At 43.0% G+C, this 10,198-nt stretch overlaps 1 protein-coding gene across 2 annotated transcripts in view; it reads right to left on the bottom strand.

Moving 5' to 3' along the window:
- Positions 1-4,486: 4,486 nt before the first annotated feature.
- rhot2 (ras homolog family member T2) overlaps positions 4,487-10,198 on the bottom strand; it is a 16,300-nt gene continuing 10,588 nt past the window's right edge. For both annotated transcript variants that reach the window (XM_031560937.2, XM_012839241.3), the window contains exons 16-19: positions 10,189-10,198; positions 9,388-9,510; positions 7,881-8,074; positions 4,487-6,708 (exon numbers count right to left, since the gene is read on the bottom strand). The exon at positions 10,189-10,198 is cut by the window's right edge and continues 71 nt beyond it. In XM_031560937.2, coding sequence (XP_031416797.1) covers positions 6,591-6,708; positions 7,881-8,074; positions 9,388-9,510; positions 10,189-10,198 — 445 coding nt within the window. In that variant the 3' untranslated portion in view covers positions 4,487-6,590. The remainder of the gene's footprint in view (positions 6,709-7,880; positions 8,075-9,387; positions 9,511-10,188) is intronic.

Raw genomic sequence — 10,198 nt, 5'->3', positions numbered from 1 at the left:
AGTTTAGGCAAAGATAAGGGGTGTCAGAATGTACTTTTTGTTGTTCACAAAGCCATGTGCTTTTGTTTATATAGTAATGTGCTATTGTTTTCCCTGTCTGTCTCCGCCTCAGTTCCTTGTGTCGCTATTCACGCCCCACCCTTTACTGCTTGGTGTGTCTCATTGATCCCTGCCCACCTGTTACCTTCTTAGTCCTGTGTATTTAAGCCTTTAAGTGTTTCTTAAAGCAGCAATAAAGAGTCCTGTTCCTAAACTAGCAAGCTAACTACCTAAAAGGCATGCAAAAAACCTTACAAACACCAACAACAGCCCAGCTGACACTGATAGAAGCATGCCAACACACTAACTGGTGTCTTTTGGCAGTATAGCTGGCAAGGTCATGCTGTGAAAGCTTTTCTTCCATTTTTGCAGGGTGTTCCAGCCCGGTACACAGAACTACATAGGGCATATCCTGGATGGCTAGTGGGAAAGACACAGGTGTTTATCTGTCCTTCACATGACCATATGCTATCAAAATGAATTTGAGGATGGTACCAAAACTAGATGCCTATAAAACCATACCTCAAAAAGTGTCAAGTTGTTGCATAGTGTTTACTGTAAGACCTGTATCCTCTTGCAGAAAGTGGCAATACGACTATTTGCACCATTTACTGAACTGGGTTTCGCATGATTTTTTATGCAGACTCACAAAAACCAAACCAGCAATTCCCTGTTGATGTCAACTAACTGGCTGTTAAACTGTGAAGCTTGTGAAATGGAGAGTTAAAACAGGTTTCTACAAGGTGCTTTTAGAAACTGGCTGAGAAAATGGAGATTTCAGGTCTAATATAGCCTTAACAAAGGAGGAAAATGCTCTTAAACAGAAGTGTTTCGCTCCGCTTTGCTCGTTGCGCTTTCGCTCCTTTGCTGACATGGCTGAATTGCTTTCTTTGTCTTTTTTTTTATCCTACAATTCACGTAGTCACTGTGGTCTTGGAAGTTGGCAGGCTATGATGATGCCCTCCCACCATGAAGCCTGTCCGTAAGTGGGGGCCCACCATTGAGGGTGAGGGCCAGCTCTTCAACAGGAATTCTGTTCTGCTTTCTCCCCTTTGCTGACACGGCTGAATTGCTTTGTTTGTTTGTTTGTTTTTTTATAAGTGTTTTTTCTTACAGCACCCCTTCCGTGAAGTAGGCTACAACACTGTCTTTTTTTTCTCTACTGCAACTATTGGTTTTCGACGCTCAGTAGAAGATGTCTATTATTTACATATTCACCGAGAACACGCACAGAACTCTTGGTTAACCAAAACAGAGTTGATTGAGCTAATTCATAAACGGTGTTCTGGAACCGATTACTCTGAGTAAGTCGTAAATGGTTCACTCAACCCCAAGTTCACGGTTTATGACAGACTAGGAAAGCCATGCTTTCTGGAATACCCCTTTGGTCTGATAAGCAAGCCATTGTCAATGCTGACAATAGAAAAAATAGATGAAGTTGCATATATCATCTACGCTCTTTAGTTTTTGGCTTGGACCCAATTAAAAAACATTAGACCTAAGGCCTATGCTTAAATCTGAAGAATATGTGCTGTGTAGGATCTATTATTTAGAACTTTTATCTGGCAAACAGGGGTTCCTCAAATCTTGTTTAGTAAATAACATATTATGGTCTTTTAGAAGGCCTCCAGAAGAGGAATACAAACTTTGCTCCATCAGAATGTCTACAAGAGCTGTAGATGTAGACCTTTAAGGGTTATTCTAAAGGATTCGAACATGAACACAGAGAAACATTTCAGCACAGCAGATAGGATGGCTTGAAAAAGAACAAATGTAAAGGATGGATGTATAGGTTTATTTTTGAAAGAAAGGGGACGTTGGTAGCCATGTGTTTGGCCTTCTGCCATAGCTTGCACACAAGTGTTAGAGGTTTGTTTTTTGAGCTGTAAATGACATGCCTGTGATAAAACACACCAATGCTGGTGCTAATATTGACAAAAAACTTCCATTTCTATACAAGAAAAGTTGAAAGTTGAACGTCGAAAAGTCAACCATTTGGGACTTCCCTATGCCATGGAATAAGTGGCCCACCTTCCGAAGCCCCTGCCCGTGAATATGAGTCATTTTAATTTACTCATTGAGACTCCTCATTCACAGGAGTTTATGCACGTCCCCCCCTGGGAGCTGGGGTATACTTACACTTTAATCACCAAACTGCCTTTAATTTGATGGTTGACTGATTCCCTCTATTCTATTCACAGACACAAATTCACAGTATGTATAAACAGTGCATATACACAAATATAATGTTTCATTCATTATATAACTTAATATATTGCACATCTTCTCAGTCTGTTGTTTCCCTTGAGTATTTACTTATAAAAAAGGATATTACAGCATTTTGTATAGTTCAGTCACGACAATAAAGTTTCTTAAACTGAACTAGAGAGAGATTTGTAAGCCAACTACACGCGTGCGGAATGTTGCTGGAAGAGGCCCCCAGCTTTCCTTGTTGTTCTAATTGTTCAAATTTGCTCATTGTTCTTAGCGTGGTGAAATACACTACACCATATAGGTTATCTGATCACATGACCCCCCCACCCCCACCCCCTGCAGGTGTCCCTTCATAGCAACTCATCACAGAGGAGCAAATATTGAATACTTTTTACAGATGTTTTTTCTTCTTCTTCTCTTTTCCTTTTTGTGTCAATCAGCCGTAGAGCTCGCAGCGCCGGTGAGTCATCTTAACCATGAAACGCGAATCCTTTCAGAAAAATTCCTATGACGCACACATGGGGGATCCCCATGTTCATCACAGTGCTGTAGAAATGGGTCATACATATCTTCTCATGAATTTCGCAACACTACTATTGGTCTAAACACTCCCAAACTTCCCATTTTTGACCAAGAGAATCCCTGACAGGCCAAGATGTGGTATCACTTTGGCTTAAATGGAAAACAGAGTTAGTTTTAAAGCGAATAAAGTTATCAGTATTAAGAGGGTGGCTTTAACCCTGCACAAATCTGAGCTGGTTCTAAACTTAGACGTGTAACACTACATGTGGCCTTCATGTTGGATCTGTTGTTATTCTCTGTCTAGTGCCATTCAATTTTAAAACTATTAAATGAAAAACTGATTCCACTCACTGACTAATTCATCCAGATGTCTCTGGATGAGTCCCACAAAGATAATTTGCAGACACTGGCTAATGGACAAACTGATTGTGAATATATTCCAAATATATTGTGAATATATTAGTTTGGAACAGGTTCTGTAAAGACCAACACCAAACACACGATGATGAACTTGGGGGGAAAAAACCTGAAATTCTAAATGATACACACAACCTCTAATGTGATAATGGAGGTCACCACCTTTTTGCAGTGCTTGTGTGATCCGCACAGGCTTGTTCAGGCTGTAATGTTATTGCAATCAGTATCTACATGCCTCCTGGCACCGTAATCGTTCTGCCTTGTTGAAATGTAATTATGCAATTAACAGTTCTGAGTAAGCTCAGGGAGGCTGATTGGTAAGTACAAAATTGTTCTCCACGCTACTGGGCTACAGGACATGACCATGGAGTGATATTCAAACCGGCCAGTCGTGGAAACTCGCGAACCAACATGGGGAATTTGGTATTGTGATAAATGTCATCACTGCTCTAAGTTGCGTTTCCGTTAAAGTTTTTTTTAGTGATGTAGTGGCTTTCAGTGACCTACACTTCACGGATGACTGCTGTTCTTATAATAATAACCAAAAGATAACAAGCTATGTCGATCTGATGAGTCATACGATTACAGATACAATTATTTGTAGAGGCTTTTAAACTGGGTCTACTTCCATCATGAATGACAGTCTAAAGTTAGGATATTTGATTGAACTGATAAAATGTGGTGACAATATTTTCCCATGTGATGTGTCTGGAACTTTTCATATTTTATAGGTCAACGATTATTTAATATAACTCAACACAATTCCCCCCTATTTAACCAACATGTAAGCCTAAACCTCTTCATAACAGACCTGTCTGCAACTACGAGGAAGGCATTAAAACGTTTTTTTTTCTTTTCTTTCTCACAAATTAAAACAAACGTTTGAATAGCATCGGACCAGCCTGTTTGCTACGTCTTTGTATGGACATCCTCGAAGCTTCCTCATTTGAGAAGAGACCAGTGATTAACATCCGAGTCATACTGTAGGCCGTCATGCTTTGGACGTAGTTTGCAACGAAATATTGCAATAGGCTACGTGCTAGTGTTCTAACCTATTCACAGCACGGAATCCGGTTAAAGTAGGCTACATTTTGAGTGTGCATTAAAACAATTCAATTTGGGAAATAATTTCAGTTGAAACTATTTTTACAGTAAGTCTTGCCATGGTTAGTCTAATCGGCGCAACTGCAGCCTTACATTAACTATTGTGTTGAAAAACTATAGAATTATTTGTATGGGGCCCTCTTGCGTTCAGAAGCATCCGCCAAGTCATTGCCCGCAGGTAGCCTTCAGCGACGTGTTTAATCCACTTTATTCATTTGTTCCCGCCTTGTAGTCATTTAGGGTGGGTTTCCTAACGATGTTACCACTTGCAATTCTGCTGAAAAAAACATCAATCCAATTTGATCAATGCTCTGACATAGACCTACAGTATACTGCTAGAATTGTATAAGAAGCCTATAGACTAGTACTTCAAAGTATTTCTAACAATGTACATTCTTCATAAAAAGCTGGAACAAGTCTAGCAGGCTGAAAAGCAAACTGTCTATTAAATACATGAAACTAATAACAAACCACATAAACCTCAACATATAGGCAACATGGTTGCTCTCTTCAGCATTTAACCATGGCTTTGGTTCTGACTGATGGGAATACAGGTACAGTAGAATGGTGTGTGTGTGTGTGTGTGTATCACCCAAGTCTAGTTTTGATTCCATTCCCTCTTATGCAACATGAATTGCATACATTGCAATGCATGTCAACAAGTGACTAAACATGCCGGTCAAAGGTTAAAATCCCTACATATTATAAAGAAATTAATTGATTGATTCTGTCATACAGTTACATAGTTACGGACAGCATAAGAACATCTAGACCATGTGATGCACATTCAAATGGATTTCTAACCCAGGATAACCTTGATTTCTTAAACCAAGCCCCTCAGCAAACAGGGTCAATCCAGGGCCATTCTGCAGATGATCTCGCCCTAATCTCAGCATCGGGGCATTAGTGCCCCGTCGGTCAGAGATCAATAGGCGTAGAGCATGGCACTTTAAAGGGGATTATAATCTGCAGAGATTACAGCTGAATGGGGATTGACCAAGGACACTATTGCCCTGTAGCCGTCCTTTGAGACCCGGGACCACGCAGATGTCAGACACTGATCTAAAGCAGGAATGGATAGATAACAATAAAAAGTTAACGGTTTATTTTTCTTGATGAAAATAATGATCTGCAGCAAGTATAGTGGGAGGAAGTATGTCACTGAGAATTCGCTGACCCCACAGATAGCAGCGAACTTCGGACTGGACCTGACCCTGACCCTGCTGTGGTGCGGAGGTGCTGGTCCAGAGGTTGCTGTTATCAGGGTCGGGCCTCTCACCTCTGCACTGACTGGTTGAACTCATCAGATATGACGAACAATACAGGCGTTGCTAAGATCTATCAGATGTGCCCAACTCATGATCAAGAGAGGAAGACACCTGAAAGAAAACTCCTCCCTTTTACAAACAGGATTAGTAACTACTGCACAAATCAATGAATGGGAGGAGCCTCTGCAGAGTAAAGTGTAGTTTCATATTGAGTTTTTTCTCTCCAAAAAGGTAACACTACCTTAAAAAAGATACCTTCATTAAGAACACATTCATAACTTTCAAGGCACAATCCTGATAGCAGCACAAATACACCCTCACACACACATAGAGTACACAAATGTACATATCCAGTCTTGCCGTTTATTTGGTCTCCATAAATTTTGACCTTTCTGTATGGTGAAATGAATCCGGTCCCCGTCTACACATTGGAAGGAATCAGCCACTGTCCATTTTGCTGATGCAGGCAAAATAAAAGCATTTGCACACACACACACACACACACACACTCACACATGTTTCTCCCACACACACATCTAATGTTCCAGTTGAGGATATGTGGATAAGCTCAGTCTTGTTTTGGCAAAGGCATCGTCCGGTCCGGAGGACAAGGGTTTTAGGGTCATGTCAGAGGTGAAAAGTTTGGTTTGTTGGTGCTGGTCAACTCTGTGTGTGTGTGTGTGTGTGTGTGTGTGTGTGTGTGTGTGTGTGTGTGTGTGTGCGCGTAAGTGTTTGTGTTTGAGAGGAAGTACAGAAGTTGAAAATGCCCGTCCCAACCATGCTGTCGGTACTCACAATGGTAACCATGGCAACCTTAACTACAGCGACATTAGCGCGTCGTTTAGCCTTGTTTTAGCACAGTAAGGCAGAGATAGAGTGAGAGAGAGATGAAGTGAGAGAGAAGAGGAGAGAGAGAGAGAGAAAGAAAGAGGGAAGAGGGGAAAGCCAGAGGAAATGTAGACTGAGTAAGAGAGAAGAAAGGATGTAGAGAGAGGAAGAGAACGAGAGGAGGGGAGAGAAATGGTACTATTTGGAGCGGTTCAGGGATCTGTAGAGGGCGAATCCGAGCACGGTAACCATGGCAGTGCCGAGCGCCACGCGTAACCAGAAGGAGGTGCTGCTCATCTCTGAACCATTTAGGTGCCTGTGGACAGACACACACATACACACACATACACACACAGAGAGGAAGAAAGAGGGTCAGATCTCACCCCGGAGGATGCTGGGAGCGTGTGTGTGTGTGTGTGTGTGTGTGTGTGTGTGTCTTTGATGTGTATCTAATACATCATCTCTAATATTAGAGTTGTGGACGCCCTCCCACCGAGTCTGGCTAGACTGCCTGGTTCCATGCGTGTACCGCTGCACGACGAACAGCAGGGGGAGCTACAGGCATTACATTCCACAAACTACTACTGCCCATATCTAAATCATGACCACTCACTCCACTGGGGAACTGGCAGCTACTGAAACACTCAAACTACAAAGACCCCAACATGCTAGAGGAGTAAAACATCAACAAAGGGGCTTTCATTGCCTGAAATGGTCTTTAGTGTAGGGCAAGTCAGAAGAGTGCAATAGCAAAATGAAATATTTTTGCCCCATAAAATTATTATATTAGTATTAATAAGACTCAATGAGAATCCCAGGCCTTGAACTGTAAATATCACAAAGAGCATTTCTGGATGGTGAACTGACAGGTTTTTCGTCTAAAATAGACTGTTCAGAAATACGATCATCAGTATGTTTTTTGGACTGACTGCTGGAAAAGATCCTGGCAAAATAACTGCATGGTATCTGATGCGGGGGGACGGATGGGAAATCTGACGGGCTTATCTGGGAAAAACAAAAGTAGAAACTTCTTACAGAGCTGATGACAAATGGGGGGAAAGTCTGGGCTCACAATCAGAGACCGGGGATCAAATCCTCGGTCAAACACACATTTTAACAGATGTCTCTAATTATTATAATTTTTTTAAAGGTTTTTCATATTGAATTTTTGTCAATGTTTTTTTTTCTGGAGCAGGAGTTTATTAACTATATTAACGCTTAAAGGCTACAGCATGTATCCAGTAAGCACATCAAAATCAAACCCTTCAGACCTTCAGTGTGTGCTTTTATGTGTGAACGTGTGTATGTGTGTGTGTGCCAGCTTGGAGTAGATGCACGTGTTTCTATGTGTGTATGTGTGTGTTTGTGTGTTTTTGAGTGTATACGTACGGGTACATGGCGACCCAGGCCAGCTTGGAGTAGATGCACGTGTTTCTATGTGTGTATGTGTGTGTGTTTGTGTGTGTATGTGTGTGTGTGTATACGTACGGGTACATGGCGGCCCAGGCCAGCTTGGAGTAGATGCGTGTCCCGGTGTGGAGTGTGGAGAAGGGCATCGGCGGGGGCAGGCGGTGCTTGTAGCAGAACTCGGCGGGCGTCATGCCGTACTGCTGGGCCACCTCAGCCTCGTCCGCCTTACTGCTGACCAGCACACAGGGAACACCACTGTCCATGTAGTGTTGCTGCAGGCAGGGAGACAGGGAGAGAGAGGGAGAGGGAGAGAGAGAGAGAGAGGGAGAGAGAGGGAGAGGGAGGGAGAGAGAGAGACAGGGAGAGAGAGAGGGAGAGAGAGAGACAGGGGGAGAGAGAGAGAGAGACAGGGAGAGAGAGAGAGAGAGAGAGAGACAGAGAGAGAGAGAGGGAGAGGCAGGAAGAGAGGGAGAGGGAGCGGGAGCGAGAGAGAGGGAGTCAACCAGTGTCAAGTTGACATGATTGAAATCCTTGAGCCACTCCGACCACCCACAGATACACAAACAAAAAGATAAGACGTGCAAACATATTGTTACATTTGCGCACCATTTTGTAAACAGGTCTAAGTTCGCCCCATAGAGATAAGCTCCTCCGTGCTGAGAGACAATCAGAGTCAGAGAGAGAGTGCTGGAGTGTGAGACACTGTCCCTGTGCATTTAGAAATGATGCCCAAATGCCCAGAAGGAATTAGACTTACCCAAAGTTAAAAAAAAAGCGCCAATTTTTTAAATGTAGAGAGGTAGATATATTTGAGAAAGCAATAAAACACAAATGTATTCAGCAAGTACAACAAGACTGCAACCCTCATCATAAATATCATCATGCATCTTACTAAAGTTTGCTCTTCTTCCTCTGCTCTCGTCAGGGCCGCTGCTGGCCATGTGGGTATCCTAAGCAGAATTGGCCATGTGGGTATCCTAAGCAGAATTACTTTCCTGTGAATTGCTAAACCTACCCAAATGCTGATCCCAGGATGATATCCTGATAACAGTAAAACTGATGACGAGGTTGTCATTCTTGTGTCAACCTCTGTGTACAATACATTGGCTACGTTATATATTAACATATATTGTTATTGAAACATGCGCAGATTTGCATCCAAAAATGAATCCTTTCTGGTCAATGGCTGGCAAGAAAAAAAAAACCTAGAGTAGACCCTGGTCTGTACATCTCTATGACTTACTGTGCATCTGGGGGTCAGCTGGGAACCTAGTCACTAGTGTGACAGGTAAATGAGAGTGTGATTTATGCACAGGCCAGAGGCTCTGTGTGTTTGTGTGTTTGTGTGTGTGTGCGCTCTGTTAGTCCCCTCTGAAGTGTGCATTTTTAATGCATTTACATCATGTAGGTCTGCACTCTGTATGCAAGTGCTTGTATGTGCCAGTGCCTGTCTGTCTGTGTGTGTGTGTGTGTGTGTGTGTGTGTGTGTGTGTGTGTGTCTGTGTGTGTGTGTGTGTGTGTCTGTGTGTGTGTGTGTGTGTGTGTGTGTGTGTGTGTGTGTGTGTGTGTGTGTGTGAGAAAGTACCTTGTAGATGCTGGCACAGTAGCTGAAGGACTGAGGATCTGTGGTGTCATACATGAGGCAAGCAACATCACAGCCTGCGTCTGACGCCTTCAGGAACTCTGCCTCAACGTCCACCTCAAACAGCTGACACACACACACACACACACGCACATTACTTCCCTAAACAATAGACAATAAACAATACCAGTGCAATAATAACTCTGGTCGTGTGAAATATGGAAGTGTATATTACACTATGCAGTATAACTCTGGTTGTGTGAAATATGGAAGTGTATATTACACTATGCAGTATAACTCTGCCTGTGTGAAATATGGAAGTGTTTATTACACTATGCAGTATTGAGCTCAGTTCCAGTAATGGGATCTGACTGAAGGCACATCTCCTAGGACTGAGCTGTTGCCTGAGGGTGCGTGACGACCATTTGCTATAAATACATTTGCAATAACACCTAATCGTTACACGGATGGGGCTATTTACACCACTCCCACTCAATTACAGAACTACAATCTGTTAAGAGAGAGAGAGAGGAAGCGGAGAGAGAGAGAGAGAGAGCAGGGAGAGAGAGAGAAGAAGCGGAGAGAGAGAGAGAGAGAGAGAGAGAGAGAGCAGGGAGAGAGAGAGAGAGAGAGAGAGGGGGGGGGGGGGAGAGAGAGAGCGGGGAGAGAGAGAGAGAGAGAAGAAGCGGAGAGAGAGAGAGAGCAGGGAGAGAGAGAGAGGGAGAGAGGGGGGAGAGAGAGAGGGGGGAGAGAGAGAGAGAGAGAGAGAGAGAGGGGGGAGAGAGAGAGCGGGGTGTTACTCACAATGAGGTGT

Source organism: Clupea harengus, chromosome 23, assembly GCF_900700415.2.
Source record: "Clupea harengus chromosome 23, Ch_v2.0.2, whole genome shotgun sequence".
Classification (NCBI taxonomy): Eukaryota; Metazoa; Chordata; class Actinopteri; order Clupeiformes; family Clupeidae; genus Clupea; species Clupea harengus.
The sequence above is the reverse complement of the archived record's forward strand: the minus strand, read 5'-3'. Positions and strand labels throughout refer to the sequence as shown.